Source organism: Thunnus maccoyii, chromosome 17 (genome assembly GCF_910596095.1).
Source record: "Thunnus maccoyii chromosome 17, fThuMac1.1, whole genome shotgun sequence".
NCBI lineage: Eukaryota > Metazoa > Chordata > Actinopteri > Scombriformes > Scombridae > Thunnus > Thunnus maccoyii.
This window is the reverse complement of record NC_056549.1, coordinates 3,122,801-3,150,607: the sequence shown is the minus strand read 5'-3', so window position 1 is coordinate 3,150,607 and position 27,807 is coordinate 3,122,801. Positions and strand designations below refer to the sequence as shown.

The following is a 27,807-nucleotide window of genomic DNA, read 5'->3' as shown; positions in this document are numbered from 1 at the left end:
GAAAAGTCAACACGCTTGTTTTCTGGTTTTTTTTACGCTTTTTGTAGCCAAAAATTTGATAATGAAACACTAGAGTTGTTTTGGCAGAAAAGCTGATTTGTAATTACGGATGTTAAAGTAAAAGCATGTTTTATTTCTTGTTAAGTAGAGACGGAGCATGCAGCAAACACATTACAGCTGTGAGACGGCAGCAGACATACACATGTCAGCTTGTTTCATTGCTCTGTAACGTTGTAAGCATGTGTTTGAAAGTGTTTGTGCTACATGAGTTTTTTTTTTTTTTTTTTTTTTTGCATTTTGTTGGCTTAAGGTGATTGAACACACACTGTGTTAGTTTATTGGCAACAACAATACATCAACACCCAGCTGCTTTTTGTCATTAATATGATGACAACTGCAGCAGCTTACTGCTCAACTTCTGATGTGTATAATTGAGTTAGAATAGAAGTTGTTAGAGGAAGCTTTGGCTGAAGGAAACTGAGCAGTAATGAACTTTTAGATGAAGCACCAACACCTTTAGCTGCTTGTAAGCATGGCAAGAAACAACTGATCGTTCTTCTTGACTAAGCCATCGAAGCAGAAAACATGTTCGTCTAACCGCAGAATCTGGAGCCCAGAAAGATACTGAACATTAGACCAATGCTCTACAGAATCAGAATCATCTTCACTGGCCAAATATGTTTAAAAATACAAGGAATTAGACTCCAGTTTAGTGGCTCTCGATATACTCACACACAACACAACAATCCTCAGAATGATACACGAGGAAGGTCTATAAAGTGAGTTGCACAGAAATAAAGACAATCTGTTCCACCTGCTGACATAAAACACCAGGAAGTGGCTTAATTTGTAGTTTTATAAGAAGGTTGTAGAAGGAGCAACATTATCAGCAGATGAACATATCTGCCAAACTTATAAACAACATGTTATAAATCATCTGGTTTGCACTGCAGGTAGCTAACATGTGTATCAGAAGCAACATGCTGTATGTAGAGGCCAGTAGTAGTTCATTATTTTATTTTTTATTTGATAAATAGACCGTTATCATGGCAGATATGATGAGTCGTCAAAGCAGGAAAAGCTCAGGTGTAACTGGGTATGGTCTCCCAGTAAGCCGTGTCAGTTAGTGGCTGGATCTGGCTCATATAAATGTAACGCAGCCGTCGTTAATGTTATTACTTCCACATGTGCTTTTCCTGCTTTGACAAAACGTTGTAAAAAAGAGTCAGTTAGCCCGACGACTCGTCAACAAATCAGCAGCTTTCTTCAGATTAACCAAACCGACTCATAACGTAGAGGAGCAGACGACGTTTATTTTGTCATAGTTACCATATAATGAATCAGGAAGACGTCTCATTGTCAAATTAAATCTGTTTCAGTCAGACCTGCAGCCTAATAAACAGTCATCACTGTTAGCTACAGTAGCTAAGAAGCTAATGGTCTCATCATGGGCCGAGGGTTAGTTTTAAATTGCTTAATCAATTTTAATTGGTTAATTGATTTATCGAGGTTGATATCATTATTATTATTATGAGTTATTGTATTAATGCTGGAGAGTATTGAGAGAAAAAAGATAGAATAATAAATAAATCTATAATAAATTATTCCTGCTTGTCACTCCTTTGTTTTCCATCATACTTTAATACTTTGACTGGTATAATCATGAAACCAGTATGAAACTACTCTATTAAAAAGTCTCTGGGATCAGAAGTTAAATTAATGAAGCGATCTGATTGGTTCTTTCCTGCTGCGTCAGTATGTTACTGTATCTCTCTCCTGCAGTCACTGTGTTTGTGTATAACTTTGTGTTTGTTCGTCCACAGATCGGCTCTGGCTTCGGCTCATCAGGGGCAACCGTTACCCAAAACCCTCAGCGTGATGGAGAGCACGCCACAGGTCCGCGGCATGCACACCATCATCAGGTCAGAACACACACACACACACATTTCACAAGAAATTAGCTTAAAAAAGAGAAATTTTGCACATAATATTTACTGTCAAACTGAAAATCTGTTACTCAGTATTCAGAGTTTGGGAGCAGATGCTGCACAAGTTGTTTTCTTACCTTCTTCTTCTTCTTCTTCGTCCTCTGTGTGTGTTTCCGTAGGAACAAGGAGACGAACCGAGATGAGTTTATCTTCTACTCCAAGAGATTAATGAGGCTTCTGATAGAACATGCCCTCTCCTTCCTGCCTCTCAAGGTCAGTTTGTCATACAAGTGTGAAGATTATTAACTGAACTTTTGAGCTCATTTGAAGGTTGAATCTCTGCAGAATAAACAAGTACAGGATGTTTTTCTCTTCTGTAACGATACTGGTTCAATTGGTTTGTTTTCCCCACCCGATCCAACTTCAATCTGACCCAGTTACAAGGTTTAATCTACAAGTTTGAGCATAAATCAGCAGTTTATTACGTGTTTATTTCCAAACAACCAGTTGCCTGGTAAAGGAGTCAAAGTGGCAGGAGAGTTTGGGGGATTTAGAAGTCGTTGTGTCTTTTCAATCATTTCTTATTCTGTATTTAATATATTTTTCTGTCCTCCAGCCGATATCTGTGGAGACGCCTCAGGGTGGAACCTATGAAGGCAAGAGGCTGAGCGGTAAAAGAGTAAGTTTGCTTTTATGCTGCAGTTCACCTCGTCGCGGTGAAGGAACAGAAATACATGACTGAATGACAACGTCTTTGTAGTCACTAAGTTAAAGTCCATGTTTAGTCCACCGTCACCGACCTACAGTTTACATCTGTGAGTATAGCAAGCGACGGAAGACAGAAGAAGAGGAAATTAATCTGCAACTATTTCCAATACATGCACTATTATGCATGCAAGCATAGATTGTACTAAGTATGATCAAGAAAGACAATATATGAAGGAAGAACTGAGGAAGACTGGATTCAGGAGCTCAGCATTAAAACTTTAATGAACCTGCCGAGTGGGAGCAGCAGTAGAGTTTTCATTGAGTTCATTAGACACTGATGACGTGCCGATAATATCATGCATCCCTACATTTTACTCATTTTGTTAAATAAAATGTCAAAAACATTTGCTGGTTTCAGCTTCTCAGACGTGAGGATTTGAAGTTTTTCTGTCTCATACATGATAGTAAACTGAGTTTCTTTGGATTTCAGGCTGTTGATCAAACGTCACCATCGGATCTTAGAAATTATAAAACAGACATTTCTCACTATTTCCTGACAGTTTTTATCAATAATAACAATAATCGTTAGTTCCAGCCATAGAAAGAATTATTTATGAGGAAAATAAAGTGCAAATACAGATGATGAGTGTGTATTAGAATAAAAAATATATTATCACATCTAGAATATTAAACGATGTAACTCTTATGTTAGTTATTTTCCTAAATATTACGATCTAGAACATCTTGTATTTGTGAAGATTTTGGTGTCTTTGAACTACCAGAAGAATCTTTGATGCAAGATGTTTTCATTCGTTCCTCAACACCAAAACATGAATTTCTTCTTCTGTGTTTGTAGATCACGGGTGTTTCCATCCTGAGAGCGGGCGAGACCATGGAGCAGGCTCTGATGGCCGTGTGTAAAGACATCCGACTGGGAAAAATCCTCATCCAGACCAACCACGACACAGGTGAACCAGAGGTACGAGAGTCTAATAATAATAATAATAATAATAATAATCTGTGTTTTTGTCCTTTTTTAAGATGAAATACGTTTGTAACAAAGAGGTGAGAGAGTTTTAACGATCAGGAACTTTTCATCTCGTCTTTTCAGAGAGTTTAACGAGGTTCAAAGTGCTCAGTTAAGTGTTAAAAAACCCATTTTCGACCACAGAACAGAGTCAGTCGTGCAGAACATTTCCACTTATTGCTTTGTGTTTCTTCTCTTACACGACTGTCTTGTAATGTTGCTTTTATATCTTTGTCATCTTAGTTTCAATCATTCATCTGCAAATGTTTTAATAAAGTTTAAGTGTCTTATGTTGCTCCTGATATCACAACACTTTTGCTCTTTTCTTTTCATTTATTCTCCTTTAGCTTAAATATCTTTTCACAGGCGACATCATGGAGGCAGAAAGCTGCTGATACCAATACTGATAGTTGAGAGTTTAAAAAAATCAGACACAACCCACGTAATAAATAAGCATTTTTGCTGAGATTCCCTTAAATTTGTTTGATTGTTGGACGTTTTACAGACTCGTCACTGCTCCTAATTAGTTTCAAAACATATCTGTGATATTTCTCTACAGTTTTTTGATTGATACGGTTTATTCGGTCTCTAGTTGTCATGTTTTAAGCAAAATGTTTCTCTATAAAAGCTGTTTCAGGGTGTGTTTGTCAATAATTAATCATAACTGATAATTAATCATTTGTATCAGATTATAACAGTCTGATTCAGTGATTCTGGTTTCTATCAGAGCTGCACGTTCTTAAAGGAAAATTCCACCAGTTTTACACTTTAAAGTGTGTTTCCAGCTGTTGGGAGTAATACTGCACATGTGTAAAAGTAGTTTAACAGCAGAGGGAGCTGTGATGTCACTTCCACATAATGCAGGTGACAGTGTGACGTAATGTAGGCGGCAAGTTAGACAAGAAAGAAGAATGAGTAGAACGACGTATCTGCTCATTTAGTTTTTTAAACTGTCCATTTGGAGTCTGACGGTGTTCATAGGATGTTAAATTGGTGAATGTCTATTTTAACGTTACTGACCGTCTCCTTTCCTTCTTCCAGCTTCACTACCTTCGTCTGCCCAAAGACATCAGTGAAGACTACGTCATACTGATGGACAGCACCGTGTCCACCGGAGCCGCTGCTCTGATGGCCGTCAGAGTTCTGCTGGTAGGTTTATAAAACTCTACGGCTCAGTGTAAGACGTTAACCTGAAGATCAGTCCAAACCTTAAACAGCCAATGAGAAATGTGTTTCCAGCAGCGTTGTTAAGCTTTTCAACCAGCAGTAGTAAATGTATTCATCCAACCGTTCACTGGTGTTTTCATTCTTCTTCTCCTCTGTGAAGGACCACGACGTAGCGGAGGATAAGATCTTCCTGTTGTCCCTGCTAATGGCGGAGATGGGTGTCCACTCGGTGGCGTACGCCTTCCCTAAAGTCCGCATCATCACCACGGCCGTAGACAAGGAGGTCAACGACCAGTTCCACATCATACCAGGCATCGGTGAGGAGGATCAATACTTATCATGATAAAAATATATCAAATTACAGTGTTTAATGTCGAAGGCATCGCTCGTAGTGATGAACCTACAGTGATCATCAGTGACTCTGTCAATGTCAAAGGAAACCTAACTGACCTCACAGAGCTGTCAAAGCTCAACAGCTCAGTTATGAACGCCAGAACCAGCTGGTGCAAAGCTTTATGGGTAATCTTTAACCCTCACTGTAAGAAAAAAGGTGATATATATGGATCCATAAATAGGTTTTAACCAGTAAATCAACACTAAATCCCACTGCTGCTCTGTGAGCTGCTGTATTAACGTCACCTTTAACATCTGGATGAAACAGCTGCTGATGTTTTTAATTTAATGACACTAAAGCCCAGTTTGAACTGGATCAGGTAGCTGGATTTGATCTTAATCCAGACCGGAGCGCGTTTATGAGTCTAGTTTTTCACTCCTAATCCAGTCATAATTACAGCTGCTGTTGTTTTTTTGTTGTTGTTGTTGTTTTTGTGGCAAACTTGTTGGTCTTCTTTCACCTTTTGCCTCCCACTTGAGTCTGCAGGTCTTAATCTGAAGAACCTCCTCTGTCTTTTATTTCTCATTTCACCTGCTTTTTCCTTCTCTTCTTCTCTGAAGGTAATTTCGGCGATCGTTACTTTGGCACTGACGCTCCTTCAGACTGGTGTGAAAGCGATGAAGGGATGGACTTCTGAAGAGAGAGAGAGAGAGACAATCAGAGAAGTGGAGGGTTGTTACAAAAAGCACTTATCCATCTCTCACCGCTCCATCGCTGTCCTCCTGACCGACGAGGTGACGCTGACGGAGATTTCCAGTTTAAACCAGACTGGGTTCAGTGGTTTCTTCCATCCTCCATTGACAGAGTTACCGTCTCACATCCAGCCGGGTCCACTCTGGATGACTTTCCCCCAAAAAAGACAATTTCAAGTTGTAATTATTCCGCTGCAATGATGAAAAAGGCTCGACCTGGATGTTTTCAGTAATAATGTGTTTTAATGTGTCGCTGAAGCTGCGTAGACGAACTGTCAGTTTACTGGAAAAACCTTGAAAATCTCCTTTCAGGATTTTTTTTTTTTGCACAGTAAACTTCTTTTTATCTCAGGCGACTCTGACTGAAAGGGAACAAACAAAGCTCCATACTTGAACCAGAAGACTGATGATGGAGGGGAAACGGTCTCATATCGTCAGTTATTTCTCTGTTACAACTTTTATTTATCAGCTTTTTAAATCTTCTCATATTTTACTGCAGTCGGTTACAACGGCAGTGACACAGAGCTCATTCTGTCAGGTTGTAAACATCTTTCATAAGTTGAAAACTCCTTTTAAAGGACGAGTTCACTGTTTTTCATGTCCGTCTTATAACAGCAGTCAGGTGTCGACATGAACACGGCTGTTACAAGATCAGCTTATCTATTTGTGCAAAAAATGTGTTTAAATGTTTATATTTTATCTTATAGCAGAGCAAAACCTGCAGATGGTGAGACAAATTAAACATAAAGTGTCTCAATATGGAGTCAAACCACCACCAGCCTCCAGTGATGATCAACATTCCTCTACAAGATATTAACGTATTTATATATACGACCTTTATTTAATCTCACTGGGATCAGGACAGGAGACCTGAGCGCTGCAGACAGGAAGTAAACAAACAGCCTGACAACAAAAAGGAACATAAACAGCAGCATCAGAGACCAGATGAAAGTTTATATTATATCATTTTGGTCTCGTGGAGACGATGGTGGAGAACGTCGTCTCACAGCTGTGTGTCAGCTGGGTGGAGATCATCGTCATCCTCATCAAAAGCCTTCAGTGATGAGCAGAAACATCTGTGTTTGATGTGTTTCTCCTTTTAATTTGTCTCCCGTCTGTATGTTCAGTGTTTATACCTTACTGCTGTTATAAGACAGACTTGGAAAACTGTGAACTCGTCCTTTAAAGTTACAATAAACTCTTAAACTGCTGCTTTAAAGAAAGAATATTAAACTTCGCTTCGCTGCTAATAAAGTCAACGTTCAGCTCGCTTCTCAGACTTTGTGCTGCGTAGAAACCAGTGATGTAAAAATAAACCAGGAGTCAAATATCATCAATTAAAGATGATAAACAAAACAGCACTTGTGTTACCATCAGATGGGTATTTCCACATTTACTTTGTCATGTGTGTGAAGTTTTTATTTTTCTATATTTTTTTTTCTGAATATAATGCAGAAACCGGCTTCCGTGTTGTTTTTTAAAAAAATGTTTTTATTTATTTATTATGTCATTTGCAAGAATCTACAGATTTATTTTACATTACAGCCATTTATCCAAACATTACCGGATTTAATTGTTTGTTTGTTTTTTGGATAGTTTAACTTGTAAATAACAGTTTTACTTGAATAATGTGACTTCAGGTGCTTCTGTTCTGATATTTTACATGATGCCTTACTGACAACAAAATTCATCATCAGTGAATTTTGTTGCTTTTTCTTCTAGAAAAAGTTAAAATGTGAGAAAAATGCATCGTAACATCAGTTCTGTAAAAATCCAGCCGTCTGTCCAGCTTTAAAATAAACATTTTTTTACATGTAACTGAGAGCTTATTACAACAAATAATCACTTTTCTCTGCTCTGTTTGTTCTGACATCAGCGATTTACATGAAACTGTTTGAACTTGTGGCAAATCTTAATGTGTAAACGAGACTTTTTCATTCGTGGAAGCACTTAAAGCAGGTAGAAGTGATACCTGAGCGGAAGGCAGCCGTGATTAATGTTTATTAGGTAAATCTGTGTTTGGTGACTTAACGAGCTTCTGTCGCTTGTTTGTTTTTGTTTTTTTTGTTAATTTAGTTGTTGCGACGTCACTTCTGTACAGAATAAAACTGTTAACTTAAAACTACTTCCTGTTGTTTGGAGCGGTTGTGTGTGAAGTGTTTGTTTTGTCCACTAGAGGAGGCTCTGTGTCAGTTTGACTTGTTTACAGCGGATGTGACGCACTCTGCAGCGTCCGTGCTGCCTTCCAGTGTTGTAGGAAATTATCATTTTTTTTACAACGTTTGCTGTTCAGTAATGATCTTATAAAGGGCAAACAGGACGAGGTGAGTAAGAAATGTTCATTCTTTACAAGAAAAGAAGAGGACTCCATAAAGTTTGTTTCTATGCACATAAAATAAAATATAAAATAATAATCTAAAAGTTAACTGTTTCTCTATAATGGCAGATTATATTGAAGCCATATTAACTGACAATATAATACATTTATTTGTTTCTTTCTTAAAGATGTGCAGAAGCAAATTCTTTTTTTTTTTTTTTTTTTACTCATTTTTACTGTTTAATCAATCAGTTGTGTTTTAATATTAAAATATATTATTAATATCACCTGACTGAGCAGTAACATGCTGGTGCAGCATCTTTAATTTATTTTTTAACTTCAATATAAAGGCATTTTAATTTAATCTAATGTATTTTAGTTCTCTTGGCTTTTTTTTTCTTTTTCTTGCTATAATAGTTTTCTAATTCCGTTGCAATTTTATATTAATTTAATTTCAGCAAGAAGAGATCTGATCCTCCTGATCACCAAAAATTAAATCAGTGTGTTTACTTTTTCTGATATTGTTTATTCAATTTATAATTTGCAACTCAAGAAACGAGCCACATTTATTTGTTTGGGGGTTTTTTTTGTTTTGTTTTGTTTTTTTTTTTAAAGCAGGAAGCCAGAAGTCTGAGCCGGTTGAAGGGACGTGAAGGCATCACCGGCAGCTCACACAGCGGAGGCTCATTAACAGGCATGTGCGCATTTCATTCACTAATTATTGATTGTTTTTCTTATATCGAGCGTTAACAGACATTAAAGCAGATGAATATATGATGGTGACAGTAGTGAGTCGCTGTTTGTGAACTCTTGTCAGACTTTAACGGACGTTTACAGAGACGTGATGTCACCGGTTGTTTCCTTCAGGATGTTACTGAAACTTTCTTTGATTCACAAACTGCTGCTGCAGATTTATAGTCGTATTATTATTATTATTATAAAGACGTCCAGACAATATTTAACTCGCAGTTCAGTCAAGTTTTCAACCACAAGACAGAAAGTCATTGAAAAATCTGACATTTTAAAGCTTAGTTGGTTATTTTAAGTCTGTTTATCCGTCACAACCAGATTAAAATGTTTATTTTAACTCTTAAAAGCCACTTTTTAATTCGGCTGAACAAACTATGTCGAAATTGACTTAAATTTAAAATTTTATTGATAGTTTGTATAGACATGAAGCACCTTTTTCTTTTCATATTGATTAGAAGAGCGTGTTTTTAATGGTATATATAAAGTTATATATGTTAAATTGTCAGTTTTATAAGCAGGTTAAGTTCTAGTTTAGTCTGAAAGAAGCAGACGAGTTAAACAAACTGTAATCGACAATATAACGGAGCAGATTAGCAGAGCAGAGGCGCTTGATTTGAGTCACATTGGTTATCGGTGGGCGGGGTCAGTTGGGGGGGGGGGGGGGGGGATGAAGGTTTTAACAGTGTGTTTATTTAGTGTTTCTTTCCCTCCAGATCAGGGAGGATGGCAGGTCTGTGGAGATCCTACCAGGCCCTGATGAACAGATACCCCTGGACAGTCCAGATAGTGACGGCTGGTAGGAAAAACTCACAGACTTCAGGTCTTCATACAGAATACTGTGGTATTCTAATGGTTTAGGCTGTTGAAGTGTACTGGGGTCACATACGGTGACCTTTGCTCCAGTTGACAGAATGAACTTTTAAGTTTCAGAGTCAACAAAAAGAGGCCTTTGAGCTGAGAGATCACTGACAGGTTACAGACTGAGAGTCTCTCAGAGGCTGAACAGGTCCTGAAGTTACTTCCTGTCTTCTGAAAGTCAGTTTACAGTATGTTAGAGCTTTGGTGAATATGTGTATAAATCTGAGTCTTAAAAATAGTCACAATCATTTAAATCTGACAAAAAGTAAAAGTTGATACACGTTAAAGCTCCTCCACTCAGAAATGTGTTATGATTCTTCATTATCAATTAATCAATTAATTGTTTAGTCTGTATAATGTCAGGAAATGGTGAAAAATGCTGATCACTGTCGTCCAAAGGTTGTCAAATATCTTGTTTTGTCCTGATCAACAGTCCACAAGTCAAAGATATTCAGTTTACTGTCATAGAGACTGAAAGTAACTCATAGTTCATATTTGAGAAACATAAAGAGAATTCTGGGCTTTTTTCTTAAAAAATGACTCAAAACAATTAATCGATTATTTACGCCCACACGGTTCATATTTGACCTGTTTTTACAATCGAGAGCAATAAAAATACACTAAACACTAATTTTCTTTAACTCAAGTGACCCAGACTATAAAAAAATACTTTTTTATACATAAAGTGTTTCAGGTTAAATTTGACCGGTTTTTATTCACAAATAAACAATAACGTTCAATAAATCTTAATCTAATTATGACTGTTATGTTCTCCTGTTTTAGCATCAGAACAAATAGTGTAAAACCTAAAAATAAACTATTTCTGTTCTCTGAAAACTTCTCTAAGGATTAATCATCAGTTTATTAATGACTGATGAGTATTTATGATGGATAGAAAATAGATTCATGGCTCAGAAGTTTGGTATAAAGACTTATTATGAAGTGATGCTGTTAAAATATGAACATTATGTCGGAGTTAAAATAGTTGGCGATTCATTTTGTTTCAGCTGTAGCAGCTAATATTTCCTAACAGCTGATATATTATGTATAATGTACTTTAATCTGTTTCTTACACATTGTTTTGTTCCATAATGTTTGAATGCTGAGTTTTAATCTAACTGGAGGTCCTTGAACGCACCTTTAATAGCGTGCAGACGTCTCAGTTTGAGCTCATTTCTCTTCTTTTTTCCTCCTTCTGCAGTTTAAAATATTTTTGTGAAACATAAAACCAGTGTTTGGCCTCCAGTCAGATTCTGGATGTGTCGTGAACACAAACATGAGTGTTTGAGTCGCTGCTTCAGTGTTTTACAGTTTTATGGCCACTAGATGGAGACAAAGCTCATCAAACATATGATACTCACTGAAGAAGAAAATCAGTCATCAATCATTGAGATTATATTTTTTCTTATTTATATTTTAAATTAGCGTAAGTAGTGTCACTGTGATATCTTCTATTTGCTTGTTGTTGTTATATTTAGTAGAAAATGTTAATTGATCTAGTTTTAAATATTTGTTATTTGTCGTCTCTCAGTTTGAAAAGTTACTGCATATATGTGCAGTTTAGGGATACTTGATCTGTGCTCACCATACATATAGTGTTAATAGAATTATAATAATTATAATAATTAAGATTTTATGCATTATTAACCTTTTTTACACTGATTATCCTGCATATACTACTGCCCCGGATGCTTTAGATGTGGTTTTGTCTTTTTAAACTGACATCTGGATGCTGGAAGCTTCATGTTTATATATGATGATGATATTTAGCGCATTGATAACCATTAACATGATCAGCTTCTGGCAAGTTGCATCATTTTTTAAAGAGAAAATCTTTATAATCCACCAGTTTTAAAGTCCTGCAGCTTCCTGTTGAGACTCACCTGCTTCTAGTCTGAACATCTTAAACATAAACAGACTTTAACACTTTCACAGAAGAAGAGTTGAATCTTCACTTGTACTTTAGTTATGAGGTTCAAGTTTTTAAGTTGTTTGAAACCTCAAGGATTCGAGATTGGACTCAGATTTGCCAGAAAAGAAATAAAAACATCTTTGATACTCTGTTGAGTCTTTCTGTTTGTCTGTATTTGAGGAGTTTGACAGTATTGATTGAAACTAAAGTCCTCTCAGTCGTCTCTCTCTGCGTTTTACTGCCCATCAACTCGTCTCTGAGTCAAAGTGACGAAGGACATGATTGTATTTATGGCTCTTAAGGTGAACAGTTGACATTTTTCTGTTATGAAAGCGAACGTGTGTCACCTCAACTATCTTTATTAGTTCTCCTGTGACATTTTAAGGAAAGGTTACGTCTCGTTCAGCTGGTCTGTTATTACATTATGTGGTACGTGGGCTGCAGCGGCTGATTTAATGTTAGTACGGTTTAGATTTAGTGGACGGCAGCTTTTCCAACCAGCTGACGGTGTGTTTAATGTCTTTTTATGAGCTGGGACATAAAATTAACACTTAATATCTTCTTAAAAGGGGTTAAATTAACAGCTGTGGTTGTGTTTTCTTGCACCGTGTAGATGTTAAGTTAATTTTTACAAAAAAATTGGATCAAATTACTACATGAAATGGAAAATCGGTCACTTGTAGTAACGAACCTGCAGAGAATAATCACCTACTGAGCTTTGAAGCCTCTTTTAACTCATTATTTTGGTGAATATTGGACTCTCAGATGGACACAAACACTCCAATAATGTGTGATGTTGTTCTGTAAACAGGCAACTTTATTCTGTGATATTATGTCGGTGTTTTGTGTCAGTTTCTTCTCATCCAAAAATGATTTAATACAACTTTAAAAGTGTCGTCAGAAGAATTTGTGTTTTTCCTGTCGGCACTTTTAACGTCTTTTATTGTCTTGTTGTGTTTTTATTGTGCTCATATTTTCATGGTTTTGTATTTTTAAGCTGCAAACAGAATTTCCTCTTGTGGGACAATAAAGACGTGAACAGCTGTAGGAAACGACAGTCGACTGGTGAGGACACCAGTGAAAATTATTCTATACTGGGACGACTGGAAAGACAAGACAGTTATTAGAACGTCTGTCACTATATCTTAGTTTACTTGAATATTCTGCACTTACATAGTTTTCATTCCTCGTCTTGCATCATGTCCGTTTATCAGAACCTAAATGTTTTCTAGCTGCAATGCATTCTGGTCCGTTGATGCTCAGGTTGTTTTCACGCTGCGTCGACGGCATTAATCCAGTGTTGAACAGTGTTGCCCACATTATATATTATATTATATTATATTATATTATATTATATTATATTATAGAGCTGCATCCGTTATTTGATCGACTGAAAATTAATCAGCGATCATCGTTTTAATTGTTTTGAGTCGTTTGTATTGATTGTTTTAAACAAGTTTCCAGCTTCTTAAATATTTTATGAGTAAACTGAACATCTTTGGGTCGTCAGGACAAAACAAGACATTTAAGTTGCATCTTGGATTTTGGGAAACTGTTCGACATTTATCACAATTTTCTGACTTTATGGATCAAAAAACTGATTAAAAGAAAAAAGAAAATAATCAACAGATGAATTAATAATGAAGATGATTACTGACACCATATTCACAGCAAATAAATAGATAACGTAGCCTAAATGAGCCTCTTTTTTGTTGCAATTTATATTTTATTGATTTTGCTGCATAAACATACACAAACATTCTCTGGTAAGATAATTGTACAAACAGTTTACAAACAAACAAAAAATTATTGGCAAATTTGTGGCACTTAGTTAAGAAGTGAAACCAGATATAAACAGACTGCATTGATTATTGTCTTTTAATGTAACTGGATGTGATTGTGGCTTCGCAGCAGTTCTGTTGTGTTTTCATTGATGAGGAGATGTGATGAATGTTATAAACTAACTTTTATGATCCAGTTTTTCCACTTGCCTGCTTGTATTTACAGTCTTTACATGATACGATTCAAATACAGGAGACAAAACTCTCTCGTAGCTGCAGTTCAAACACATTTGTATCCTGAATATATTTCCTGTATTAGACTGAGACACAGTTTCCCTCCTCTCGTTTGTCCTCCAGGCTCTCTAGTGGGCGTCGGTGATGTCATCTCCCAACAGCTGATCGAGAGACGAGGATTGGCTCATCACAACGTGCGGCGGACGGCCAAGATGATGAGTATCGGTTTCTTCTTCGTGGTGAGTGTCCTCTCAGTAAGTGTTGTATGTGTTGTGTGAAAGTACGACCGTGACGGGATGGTTTTTATTCTCTCGTTAACACACTTGTTCAAATATTCACCAGAAATATACTTGTGATGTCTGAATAAACCGATGTGAGTGTTTTTAAAATCTCCTCCACTTAAAAATGTGTTTTTTTTTCATTATTACTTCATTGAACTGTTTGAGCTTCACTGTGCAGGATGATGTACGGCTGCAACTATCAATTATTTTCACTATCAATTAATCTGTCAGTTATTGTCTCAATTGATCAGTTAGTTGTTTGGTCTTTAAAAAGTCAGAAAATGTCATTTTGTTCCGATCAACAGTCCACAAACCAAAGAAATTCAGTTTATTATCATAAAATATTCACATTTAAGAAGCTGAAACCAGAGAATTTGAGTATTTCTGTCTTTAAAAAATGACTCAAAACGTTAAATCCATCATCAAAATAGTTGATTAATCTTCTGTTGATCAGCTAATTAATTAATCGACTAATCGTTGCAGCTCTAGAATGATGTTTGACACTAGAAAGTTTCTCTGTGTTCACCTTCGATTTGTGACATCACAACTGGTTTGGATCCAATCACAGCCCAGTATTCAACTAACACAGTCTGGACGTCATTTCAAGACATTTTAACTGGATAATTGAACTTTTTTTGTTTAAAAATCATATCAGATACAAACTATTATTCAAAGCAAAGTGTTTTTATGTCTTCAAACATGTCTGGAGAGGATCAGCCGTCTCCAACATGTCTCCAGTCTCAGTAAATTCATTTTCACGGTGAATTAAAATGAAAAGATGCAGCAGATATAATGTGGATGTTAAATGATCAGGTGTAAAAGGCATCTTTGAATTTTTATATAAAATATGTGCATTAAATGTTGCCTGTTTGCTTATTTGTCTAAAACGAGAAAGGAAATGAAAAGCACAATTAAAGTGTTTATGAATGATGGATTTATATTTCTGTGCATGGAGACACTGATCCACGTTACATTCACGCCTTTATATGTTTGTGAATTCGTCTTAATTCACCCGTCAACTCGTGTGACGGCGTTCTTTCATGTCTCAACATTTATTTATATTTCCGTAATCGTCTTATGCTCCACCAATCAGCCGCCTCGTCCTTTTAAATTATAGAGAGACGACGTATCGACTTGAAAAGACACTAAACTAACATGTTTACCGGCAGCTGTATTTACATTCATTCATCCAGGAGCCGTTTCATAATTCATGCTTCATGTATCAGTCGTCCAAACATTAATAATATATTTGTTAGTTTAGATTCAATCAATCTGCAGGAAACATCCACAGAAAGACAACGAGGTTCCTTTAATGAGACTGAATTTGTTTGTTTTTTTAAGGTGCAAATCCATCATTTACTTTATTTTAGAGCTACAATGCATTAATAAAATATATATTTCTGGCTCCGACACTGATGTCATCTGATTGATCTGTTTATATATTTTCTTCACAATAAAGGGTCCAGTTATCGGCAGCTGGTACAAAGTTTTGGACAAACTGGTGGTTGGAGGAAGTAAAAGTGCCGCCATGAAGAAGATGCTGGTTGATCAGGTGAGTGATCTTCTTCTTCTTCTTCTTCTTCTTCTCCTTCTTCTTCTCCTCCTCCTCCTCCGTCTTCTCCTCCTCCTTCTTCTCCTTCTCCTTCTTCTTCTTCTTCTTCTTCTTCTCCTCCTCCTTCTTCTCCTTCTTCCTCTTCTTCTGCTACTTGTTGTAAAGACCATTGTTTGTATGTAGATTAAAGGGTTCAGACAAAAACCATGAACGTCCCTGGTTCAAGTCCAGCTGAAGACCTTTATTCATCCTCCTCTCCCTCACCGCCCTTCATCTCTCCGTCTGTAATAATACTGAAAAGTAAAACTCAAAGTGGAGTCAGCTCACTAGTGCTTAACTGTGGATGTTTGATTCGATCTTCTCTTATCACGCTGGACTGGAGGAAACTCAGCTGTAAAGTTCGGCTGCAACTAAAGATTATTTTCACCAAAGCAGCCTGTCGATACATCTTACAGAAAACTGTGATATCGTGCTGCAGAATAGAATTTAGTTTATTTATGTAGCTTAAATGAAAACCAGTGATTACAAAGTGCTTTACAGAAGAAAACAGCATAAAACAATCAGTCAACCAAGTGAACAGATTGAAGCCAGAATGAAAATATGATAACAAATCAAATGGAAACAAGAACAAAACACATTCTGTAAACTGACTGGGACTAAATTCATGTTTACTTACAAGTTTCACAAAGAAATTAAATATGCAATTTTGAATAAAGACCATTTTTATCAACAGATGCACACACAAAACTCACTTCTACTGCACTGTAAAAATAAATCAGATGCTACAAACCAAAGACGAGGCCCTCTGGTATTTGATTTAGTCAAATCACATCCGGACAAATGCAGGTTTAAAGTAAAACCACCACAGAACAAGACTTCAGAGCTTTCAGTATCTGCCTTTTAATGAAATATTTACTGCAGCAAAGTGTCCGCTCCTACGCTTGAATAGTGATGTGGTCACACTGAGCGCTGCTCCCCTCTGCCTCCCTCTATGTAATATCTGAAGTGCCATTTGGTGATTTGAAAGATTTAAGGTGATGCAGCTGCGGCGTTGATCTGCGTCATACTTGAATAACAGATGAAAGTCAAGTGACCCTTTTATGTAAGTTTAATATGGAAGAAGCAGCGAGCGTCACTTCACTGTAAACAGCCGAGCACAAATCAGTCTCTCGAATGCAACTATTTAAAATCTTCTTTGAGTATCATCAGTGTTTATTCCTATAAGGTTTTCAGACTCACAAAGGTACGGTGGCCCACAAGAGCAAACACGCTGCAACTTAAGAAAACACATGCAAATATAACAACACAACACATTACAGAAACGATAATGGAAGTGTTTCCAGAGGACACTTAAGAGAGATGAACACATCAATAATTCATAAGCGAAAATGTTGTTAAAACACAAATGACGCCTCTTTCCTACTGTAGTAACGTAGACAACAAGCTACAACCTTATTTTCACCTTATTTCATTGGGTTTTAACAACGTTTCTCTTATGAATTATTGACGTGTTCATTTCTCTTAAGTGTCCTCTGGAACCACTTCCACTGCCGTTACTGTAATGTGTTGTGTTGTTATATTTGCATGTGTTTTCTTAAGTTGCATTGTGTGTGGGCCACCGTACAATAGACAGTTTAAAACCAAAAAAAAGGATCAAAATCGATGCAGCAGAACCAGAGATATAAGCTGTGTCTCAAATCACATATTTTTGTTGGTACACTTCATTGTAGTACAGTGTGTACACTATATATTACTGGCGTAGTGTGCAAATTTTGACAGGGACAGCCGTGCACTTACCGGAAATTAGCATTAGCTAGCGTTAGCATTCGCGTTATCGTTAGCGCTACCAAATCATTACAGACTGGTAAATTAACCCAATAAACATACTGATGTCTTATATCTGACAGCAGTATAGTGGTGCTTAGTGATAAAAACACATGTATGACGACATTTGTATAATGCGGTGATGTTCACCGTAGTTACAACGTACCCGGACACCATTTCCAGTTTGAAAATCGGTCCCTCCCCTTCCGCTACGTAGCCAAGATGGCGACCATTGAAGACGAGAAGTGCTCATAGTTCTACACTCAACTTTTTGACCGTTTTGAGCGCACCATCCGGGTTCTCACAGTGCACTGCATTTCCCATACTTCCCAGTGTGAACGCACTTGTGCACTCAAAATGTTAAGTGTAAGTACAGAAGTATGCGATTTGAGACACAGCAACAGTCTTTTTTTATTTTATGCGTCTTCTTCTTCCTTGTCAAAACCTGGTGCCTACGTTACCCACAATGCAGCTGGTCTCGATTCACTCAACTGTACAGATTCAGGTGTGTAATGCTAGCAGCAGCTAATGTAGCCTCAAACGAGCAGAGAGGTCTGGTCACCTCACTTCTGTCCAACACCAGATGTTTTTTTACTTTTTCAAACTCTTCAGCCGACGCTGACTCAAGTGACATCACTTGAGGCAATTTATCAGATTTCACACTGGAGACACAAAAGACTTTTCACAGTTTTATATGTTTATTTTATTTGCTCTGTCCCATTACTGTTTCTATTAAAAATCAATCCCTCAGTTTAAGTTTGATCCTGTTGTTTTCTTATTTGTGTTTGTGTAGTTGTGTTTTGCTCCGTGTTTTTTGGGAGCTTTCCTCTCCATCTCCGGCGCTCTGAACGGACTGACGGTGGAGGAGAACGTCACTAAGCTCAAGAGGGTGAGTTATCTTTATTAATAACTACATCGTAGCGTTAATCCCTCAGAGGCTCAGAGACACGTGGTCCTCACAGCCACGAGGTCCTGGGTACGATCCTTCATCCCATCTTTGATCTTTGGGGAGTTCCTCCTGAGTTTCATTAGTGCATCCTACAAACCTTCTAATCTCCGTCCTCCTTGAAATACTAAAATAGTCTAAAACCATTTTTAGTGTTTTCCCTACGTGATTACTCTCGTGTCGAGTGAAGCCCGTCTGTGTCAGAGCAGAAACATTTTCCAGGTGACTTCAGTTTGTTGAACCTTTTGAGACTTTTGGTCAAAACCAGCTCGAGGTAGAAGTTCAGAGTTTGACCTGATGTGTCCTCGACTCATCTCTCATTCATGAGGCGTGACAGACTGTCTGCTCTGCTCTCTGCTAGAACATCGCTGAAAATTAAATGAAATATTTTAAAACTCGAATTAAAACAATAAGAAACAAAAACTCAGTAAAATTCCTTTAATTTAATCTTGATTTACTTTGATATTTGTATCTGCAGGACTTAGAAAGTTTTAAGAATTATTTAAATCAGTTCCCTCATAAAAGGCCTTAAAACGTATTAAAAAAACTTAAAAAAGACTTTTGTGAATTAATTTTTCTTGCCTGTCGTTGACAGAACAGAGAGACGTTATACAACAGCGGATTGAGCTGCAGGAAGCTGTTTAATCTTTTTTTTTGTGGAGTAAAGCTGTCAGATCCAGCAGGAAGCTCAGTGACAGATGATGGACAAGTGTCAGTTTTTCTCAAATATGATGGAAAAAAACTCATTTATGTAACAAATCAATCAGTTTTCTGCCATGTTTCTGGGGCCAGATCACATTAATTGATTTAATTATATTAATTATAATACTATGAGAAATGGGATATAAATGTCAATAATTGAATGTACTTGATAACTAATTGTAGGTCTTATTGTTTGTACTGGTTTTCTGTCGTTCTTTGACCAATATTTATCATGTTATAGTTATTAAATTTTATTCTATGTGGTCTTATGCTGCGTTCACTTGCTCCTCAAGTCAGGAAGTCGTTCTTCTGACTTCGATGTGTTCATGAGCTTTTAAGTCATAATGTGGAAACAACAAGATGATGTATTTTGTTGTATTTTGTCCCAGACTTGTTGCTGCATCAGTTCATTCCCTAAACCACAAAAATATTGTTTTACCTGACTTGTTATCAGGGTTAATGCTAATAAATAACTTTCCTAACTAATCTAGGTCACTCTACATGTCACTCTACTATTAACAGGTTAGAACCTAAAACCAAATTACAAATTACATGTGAGGAAAAAATTGATATGCAATACTGCCATCAACCAGATATTTACTTTTGTCTGCCATGTTTCTGTGTAAATGACGTCAACTTTCAGCAAGACTTGTGCCAAAATTTTTGCAGACTTAATGTGAATTTTTCCAGTTGGGAATTCATTTTTCCAATTTTTCCGACACCACCTGAATGCCACATTAAAAAGGTCTTAAAAAGTCTTAAGTTTAATTTATCATTCACAGTTTTGCGCACCAGTAGCAGTTCAAATCTTTCTCATTCACCTCTGTTCTGCCTTCCTCATGGCTTTCAACTGCAATATCTGCAAAATGGTTTGTTTTCAACATCAACATGACTTTTAACCATTGAACAAGATTTTTTTTCTTTTTTTGAATTTCAGATATTTAGTCGTACTGGACCTTCATTTCTTCTGATCTAACTGAACCTGGTATTCTGTATTTAGACTTGACTTGACTTGGTCATTTCTCAGGCCAAAGAGTTGAATGTTTTCTCTGTGAACAGAACCAAAAGTAAACATCAGTACACAGAGAGGAAGTTTGGTTCAGTATCTGACCTGCAGAACTAACCTCTCATTATTATTAGAAACTATTTCCTGTGATGGAGGAAGAGAGAAAGAGAGAAAGAGAGCGAGGGAGGGACTGTGGAAATAGCCCGAGTGACTCATACCTTCATATATATATATATATATATATATGTATATATATATATATATATATATATATATATATATATATATATATATATATATATATATATATATATGTATATATGTATATATATATATGTATGTATATATATATATATATATATATATATATATATATATATATATGTATATATATATATATATATATATATATATATATATATATATATATATATATATATATATATATATGTATATATGTATATATATATATATATATATATATATATATATTGTGTGTGTATTGAAGTGTGTATTTGTATGCCTGGTCAGAGCTAACTGTCATCTTGTACAAGCCGCTCAAACGTCCGTCACCACCTTGCTTACCCAACGTGCCGCCGATCACCATCAATTACTTACGAGAGGAGACGTGCGGACCTGAAAGGCCAACGCGGTAAATGTCAGAAAGGACAGAAAATAAATGACAAATGTGCTCATTACACAACAGGACCGGCACTGAGGAAATGTGAGATGAAAATTAATGGAGCCGCTCTGTTTGTTAAAGCTCCAGTCAAGTTCTCTGTTGTTCCCAGCTGTCTCCTGTACTACAGACTGACTTTAACCAGTTCACTCTGCAAAACGGAGAGAAACTTAAAGGACGGGTTCACAGTTTTTCAGATAAAGTAAAGTTTATTTTATTTAAAGTGCAAAATCACACCAGGGTGTCTCAATACACTTTACAGCAGCAAAAAATATTAAAACAATCGACCAATATTCAGAGAATCGAGGAGGGACAACACACACAAAAGGAGAAAAAAAAAAAGAAGATGGGGTGAGGGAAAAGACTATGTCAACCCATGTCAATGTTGTTTAAGGCGGGTCATATGATTGCAAGAATAAGTATGTTTTGAGTCTAGATTTAAAGATTTCAACAGAAGTAGCTCGGTAGGAGAAAACTCGACTGCCTACTGATTTTTTTCTTGATTCTATGAACAGTAAGATATCCAGCATCATGTGATCGGAGTGCACAAGGGGGAGTATAAGGGGTGATGGGGTCAGAAAGATATGAGGGTGCAAGCCTATGTAAAGATTTATAAGCTAAGAGAAGCACCTTAAAATCAGATCTGGCTTGGATTGGGAGCCAGTGGAGGGAGATTAGGACTGGAGTGATACGGTCAAATTTTCTAGTTCTAGATGGTATTCTGACGGCAGCATTTTGGACAAGTTGTAATTTTTTAATACTGCAGCTACGTAGACCAGAGAATAGGATATTACAGTAATCCAGTCTTGAGGAAACAAAGGCATGTGTTAGAATTTCAGCATCCGCCATACTAAGCAGAGAGTGGATTTTTGAGATATTGCGAAGTGTGCAAAATCTGTCTTAAAACAATAGTCAGATTCCAATATGAACATTGAAACCTGTTTTTCTTGCTGTAATCATTCCTCCTGTTCATACTGACCATTAGCAGATCCCTTCATAATGACCTTACAATGTACCTCACATGAGGCTTCAAATGAGTCAAATCAAATATCTTCAAATGTCGAATAACTTCTTAGAACCAAATTATCTCCTGGACAGTGTTTCCTTGTTGACCTGCAGTGGGAGGATAGTAACAAAAAGAGGGAAATTTATGGAAAATAATCAAGATATCCTCTTGATTTGACTCATTTGGATGCTGAAGCTTCATATTAGCTTTAGATAAACTGAATATAATTTTGCACAAAAGGAGAACTGTGGATATTTGTCCACATCACTTACACTGAGAGCTCACTTAAAGGAGATCTTTTGATGGTCAGTATGAACAGGAGGAAAATGTGTTTCAATGATCATATTTGGAAAAAAAATTGTGAACCTGTCCTTTAGTGCCAGGCTAAACAGGTTTTAAGTCTGTTGCACCTGTAACCACACCCAGCTATGATGTCACAGTGTACCTGAAGTACACCTGTACATCACTGCAGCTCAGTGAGAAGGTCAGAAAAAACAAAATTTCAGCAACTGACTCAAATATCTTTAGTATATACACTAAATTGTCTTGATTATTGAATGTGTGGTATTGATGGACTCATTCACTGTCTACATATAAACTGTAAAGCTAAATGTTTCCCCAAAAATTTAATTATTATTTTGTGCAATTTATTTTAATTTTTCAAATCTGTGAGTAGTTCCTCTGTTTCCTTTGTTCTTTGCATTCTCGGATAGTCGTCTACATCAACAGCACACTCAAAAAAATCAAGTTTTAAACAAACTTTTGTCATTTTTCTAGTTCGACTGCACTACAAAATGATTAAAATAAACTGTGGTCGGTGGTCAGACAGCTCCAGGAACATGTCAGAAAGATTAAACATTAAATCTTTGGGAAAAACTGAACTTTCTTTAGCTTTTTCTTTAGTGTAAGTTGTATCCAACTTCACAGTTTAAATGATATCCGCTATATATAAAACACTAAAGTATATTAATGTCTTTCATGCTAACTGCAGCCGGCAGAGGTGAGAAAGGTCTCGTCCTCTCCTCAGTGTGGGAGGAAATATTTTGACGAGTCTCTGACGCAGCGATCAGCGATGTAATTTCACCTCAGGTGGCAAAAAAAGCTTGTTTGGTCATAATTAGAAAACAGTTTCAACCTGAAAAAAAAAGAATCTAACAGAAAAAAGATTCTAACAGGAACATTGGCTTGTTGTTTTTTATATGTCGAGACATGTTGAGGTGACCTTTAAGTAGATGACACAGTGATTTTGTGTGTGTGTGTGTGTGTGTTGTTTGTGTATAAACAACACGCACACCTTTCATATTTACCGTGGAGTCAAAAAGTCAACATCTACCACGAAGAACCTTTTGTTTCATCATTAAGAAAGAAAACTAATAGAACTTTTTATGATGTTACACAAATGTTCACTTATATAAGTACTTAAACTGTATACTTATACATATATATAATATTTTTTGGTAATATCAGCATGTTTTCCAGTAATGTTTGACCACATTAACTTTCTCTGTCTCTCTTCTCCATTCACGTGCATACAGTTTAAATCCTTTAAGAAATAATATGTAGTAATAAGCTCTTATCAACCAAGATGTTAGTAGGTGTGTTCTACTAAATGTTTTATATATAATCATTTAATTAACTATATATATATATATATCTATCACGTGCCCCTCTACAGTGAAATACCTGGCTTTCCTGCGCAAGAGGATGAACTTTGCCTTTTTCATTTGACCCAGCGCAGGTTGTTCCTTGCTTGACAATGATGACCTCTTTTATCCCGAAGCTGACCATCCATTGATGAGACAAACTTTACGGATCTGACTACTGAGTTGGGGTTAGAGTTAAGGTTAGGGTTAAGGTTAGGGTTAGGGGTTAAGGTTACGGTTGGGGGTTAGGGGTTAAGGTTAGGGTTAAGGGTTAAGGTTAGGGTTAGGTGTTAGGGTTAAGGGTTAGGGTTAGGGGTTAAGGTTAGGGGTTAAGGTTGGGGTTAGGGTTAAGGTTAGGGTTAGGGGTTAAGGTTAGGATTAAGGTTAGGGTTAGGGGTTAAGGTTGGGGTTAGGGTTAAGGTTAGGGTTAGGGGTTAAGGTTAGGGTTAAGGTTAGGGTTAGGGGTTAAGGTTGGGGTTAGGGTTAAGGTTAGGGTTAGGGGTTAAGGTTAGGGTTAAGGGTTAAGGTTAGGGTTAGGGGTTAGGGTTAAGGTTAGGGTTAGGGGTCAAGGTTGGGGTTAAGGTTAGGGTTAAGGTTAGGGTTAAGGTTAGGGTTAGGGGTTAGGGGTTAGGGTTAAGGTGCATTTACAGTATCTACATGTGATCATATATACAACAGATTTGAGATTCTTACTGTATTTTTTTTCTTTCTGTTTGTCTTAAACTCTTGTATCTAAATATGTATCAAACACCAATTAATGGAGGTCATGTAGGACAGAGAAGGAAGGACTTCCCATACTGGAGCATACTGGAGATATTTGGCTTCAAAGCTTCTCTTCATCTTGCTCTGTTTTGGAATAAAACTCCACCAACTGGAGTTTCAGCACATCAACATTTCTCACTTCATCCCCCACCGGCAGCTTCAACTGTTCAGTCAACCTGAGACCTGAGCAGGAGGCCAAAAGTTTTACACTTTCTAATCAGATATTTCATATTAACACAAACTCAGCGATCTGCAACTTCAGACCAAACATGGTCAACAGAACCAGTGTTGAACTGTTCCTAACTAAACTAAATGGTAGACTTTCAGTTTTATGTGCAACAGAGAGATTTCTTCCAACCTTAAATCATTGTCAACCTTCAGAAATGAACCAAAATGCATTTTGTCCAAGAAGTTCTCAGCTACATATCCAACAGACTCAGAGCCTTCATTGAAAGTGACTGTTGATGTTTTCCTCATTATGTTTATTTTAACTTTTTAAAATCTTTTTACAGGACTATACAGATGCCCTGATCTCAAATTACTATGTAAGTTTCCCTTTGTGGTTCTTAATTGTATTGATATTTGCATGTAAACTGAATATCTGTGTCTTGTTTAGTCATTAATGAACCATTAAATGGAAATAAATCATTTCTTATTGTGAATCAGAAGAGTGACTTGACTGCTGCGTGTTTGTGTTTCAGCTGTGGCCGCCGGTCCAGATCGCCAACTTCTACTTCATCCCACTGCAGCACCGGTAAGAGACAGAAACAATCTGATTAAAGTAAAGTTTGTGTTAAAGTGCAGAGAAGAACTATTTTAAATTGTACATCAATTGTAAAATATTCTAATTGTCTTAAAAATCCTTAATTTCCTCTTGATTAAACTATCAGATATTTTGGTGAATTGTATCCTAAGTTCATAATGTTTGATTCCTCCCGTTTACAGGTTGGCTGTCGTCCAGATTGTTGCTGTTGCTTGGAACTCCTACCTGACCTGGAAGGCCAATAAGATATGAAGAATGATCAAGTCCAGCCTGATGATGATGATGATTTTAAACTCATCTGTAGTGTGTGACATGAGCCGTTCTGGTCTCGTTTACTTGATGCTACTTACTCTTCTGATATTTCCGATGTGTAAAACTGTGACTGAGTCATTCATGAAGGTCGGGAGAAATGTTTGTCTTCTCTGAATGACAAATTCACACTTGAAAGTCAAACTTGCATTTGCAGAAATGTCTGTGAAAGTGTGTTATTTATGGAAATGGGATTTGGCAGTGGTGCCACAGTGTAGCCACACATACGCACAAACACACACACACACACTCATATATTAACACCTACTGGTTGTTTAATCTGTTGTTAATCACTTGAAATAATTAACTGAAGGATTTGTTGAAAGTTAATTGTTCCATGTTTTTGTTTTATTGTAAAGCAAAGTTTAAACTGAGATTACATGTTCTTCATCTCTTTATTCTGTGCTTTTCAATACATTCCACAATATTTGATAATATATTATAATCTACTTGATTTACCCACCTGCCTCATTTACATACCTCAGATTTAGTTTCTGTCTTCCCACAATTATTTTTTCTTTTCCATTTTCAGCCTCGCTAGTGATGATCCAGACTAAAATATCTCAACAACTATCCAATTGGTTGCCATGATATTCAGTACAGATATACATGTTACGTAGTGGATGAAACCTCTGACTTCTCCTCTAGCGCCACCATGAGGTTAACATTTGTTTTGGTGTTAATTGAAACAACTGTTGGATGGATTGTCAGGAGATTTGGTACAGACATTCATATTGAAATATGAATTGTAATATCTTTGGTGATCTTTGGTTACTGTTGCACAATCATGAGGTCAGATTGTTTATTTGTCCAGTACTTTGTGTTTACGACAATCCCAGCAAAACTAATAATATTCACATCAGTCATCAACTGTACTTTGCATTTAGTGCTAGTAAAAATAAGTTAGCATGCTAACAGGCTAAGCTAAGATGGTGAACATTACACCTGCTAAACATTAGCATGTTAGCATTTAACTAAAGCCTCACAGAGCTAAAAGCATGACTGAAGACTCTTAGTTTTGTTTAGATTTTGGTTATAGATGAAGATGAAGCAACTAACATCAGTCAGGACTCTGGAAACAAGCTGTATGGTTTCATGCTGAAGGAGCAATAACAAAACTTGATATTAAAAGTCAAATTCGTTGAAATATTTTTGAATTAAGCTGCATTGAAGCTGCTAGAAATTTGCCAGTAAACATTTTGGACTCATTGATGCATTGTTGACAATCAGAGTTATAGATCTTTGCTTAATTATCAATGTACAGAGTCTTTTTATTCACAATGTGCACATTTTTAATAACATAGACCTCTTTGGGGTAAACACTAATAAAGTTTTACATGTGGTGATGTCAATGGTGTGTTTGACCTAACTAACTTTGGTGGGTAATTGAGCTGTGGATGGATGGATGGGTGGGGGGGGGGGGTGTTTGGAGGGAGATGTGGAGGCTGCTGAGCTCGGCTTTCAACCAAATTAACTGTTTTCCTACACAAACACACTTGGGCTATAACAGGGAGCGGAAAAAGTCTGACGAATCCTTTGAAAATCCGCCAAATATTGTCTTCCCCCTCTGGGATTATGAGCCTCTCCCCAGAAAGTTGGAGCTCAGTTTTTCATTCAGCACACAGGCTTGCTGTGTTTTAAATGCATGCCAAGCTAATTAAATTAAGATACAGTAGCACTCTAACCCGTACATGAAGCAAGATCAAGCTTTCATGTGTTTAAATGTTCACAGTTCAAGCGGGACTCAGTACAGGCCAACACTTCATGTTGGGTTTGATATGAACCATGTGAGCACCTTTAATGATAATAATAATAATATTTGTGTTCAGATTATATGATTGTGACGGTCATGTTGTCATTTGTATCCTAACCAGCACAAGGATGAAAAAAACCTTCAGTGTTTCAAGCTGGTTTCTACTGAGGGGTGGTAAAAACAAAATAAATGAAACAACATTGAGGTCATTATTACACTAAATGCTGTATTTCAATTTAACATTGAAACTGTTATAAATAAGGTTGGAATTGCAGATTACTTAGGTTAGTGATTAATGTGATAATTATTTTCTCAGTTGATTGTTTAGTCTGTGCAACATCAAAAAATGTGAAAAAATGAGAAGTATTGATCTTTGACTCAAGTAAAAGTAACGACACCAAAACCTTAAAAGTACTCGATTACAAGTAAAAGTCCTGCATTATAATATTAAGTAAATGTATAAAACTATTAGTTTAAAAATGTACTTAAAGTATTGAAAGTAAAAGTACTTACAACAAAATGACCACACTCACTATTATATTTATTATATACTGTATATTGTATAGAGATACACAGAGCCTGTAAATATTCACCACTCTTGGAATTTATCATGTTTTGTTGTCTTAAAACATTGAATCAAAAAAGTGGATTTTTTGATCCTTTAAAGTCAATACTACAATGTGATCTAAATTAATTACAAATATAAGGGTTAGGGTTAGGGTTAATGTATTCTAAACATAGAATACATTATCTGTTTTACGTGTAAAATATTGATCTGTTAAGTAACTAGTGACTATAGCTGTGAAATAAATG

At 36.5% G+C, this 27,807-nt stretch overlaps 2 protein-coding genes and 1 non-coding gene across 7 annotated transcripts in view; all 3 read left to right on the top strand.

Moving 5' to 3' along the window:
- The window catches only part of si:ch211-243j20.2 (uridine-cytidine kinase-like 1), a 30,940-nt gene extending 24,008 nt beyond the window's left edge, over window positions 1-6,932 (top strand). The window contains exons 9-15 of the mRNA XM_042391412.1: window positions 1,824-1,922; window positions 2,108-2,201; window positions 2,545-2,607; window positions 3,493-3,615; window positions 4,705-4,812; window positions 4,991-5,147; window positions 5,785-6,932. Of these exons, the coding sequence (XP_042247346.1) occupies window positions 1,824-1,922; window positions 2,108-2,201; window positions 2,545-2,607; window positions 3,493-3,615; window positions 4,705-4,812; window positions 4,991-5,147; window positions 5,785-5,861 (721 nt within the window). The 3' untranslated portion in view covers window positions 5,862-6,932. The remainder of the gene's footprint in view (window positions 1-1,823; window positions 1,923-2,107; window positions 2,202-2,544; window positions 2,608-3,492; window positions 3,616-4,704; window positions 4,813-4,990; window positions 5,148-5,784) is intronic.
- A 1,916-nt stretch (window positions 6,933-8,848) lies between these two features.
- Window positions 8,849-26,593, top strand: mpv17 (mitochondrial inner membrane protein MPV17). Of its 5 annotated transcripts, XM_042391419.1 has the most exons (8): window positions 8,849-8,927; window positions 9,697-9,779; window positions 13,892-14,007; window positions 15,509-15,601; window positions 18,219-18,314; window positions 24,682-24,714; window positions 24,871-24,923; window positions 25,115-26,593. In XM_042391419.1, the coding sequence occupies exons 2-8, from the start codon at window positions 9,707-9,709 to the stop codon at window positions 25,182-25,184; spliced, it is 534 nt and encodes a 177-aa protein (XP_042247353.1). In that variant the 5' UTR covers window positions 8,849-8,927; window positions 9,697-9,706; the 3' UTR covers window positions 25,185-26,593. The 5 variants fall into 5 exon arrangements, with proteins under 5 accessions (XP_042247353.1, XP_042247349.1, XP_042247350.1 ...); XM_042391415.1 differs by lacking the exons at window positions 24,682-24,714; window positions 24,871-24,923; window positions 25,115-26,593 and adding an exon at window positions 18,967-19,227; XM_042391416.1 differs by lacking the exons at window positions 24,682-24,714; window positions 24,871-24,923; window positions 25,115-26,593 and adding an exon at window positions 18,967-19,229 and having other exon boundaries at window positions 8,866-8,927; window positions 9,680-9,779.
- On the top strand, window positions 23,516-23,592 carry LOC121882963. Its single transcript, XR_006092192.1, has one exon. It is a non-coding gene; the product is annotated as a small nucleolar RNA SNORD50 (small nucleolar RNA).
- Window positions 26,594-27,807: the final 1,214 nt, after the last annotated feature.

What these genes read in the sequence shown, in the direction of transcription:
- mpv17 (XM_042391416.1), top strand. Translation starts at nt 9,707, where the DNA reads ATGGCAGGTCTGTGGAGATCCTACCAGGCCCTGATGAACAGATACCCC. An exon ending in AGTCCAGATAGTGACGGCTG is followed by an intron (nt 9,780 to 13,891) that starts GTAGGAAAAACT and finishes TTTGTCCTCCAG; the next exon opens with GCTCTCTAGTGGGCGTCGGT. An exon ending in AGAAGATGCTGGTTGATCAG is followed by an intron (nt 15,602 to 18,218) that starts GTGAGTGATCTT and finishes GTGTTTGTGTAG; the next exon opens with TTGTGTTTTGCTCCGTGTTT.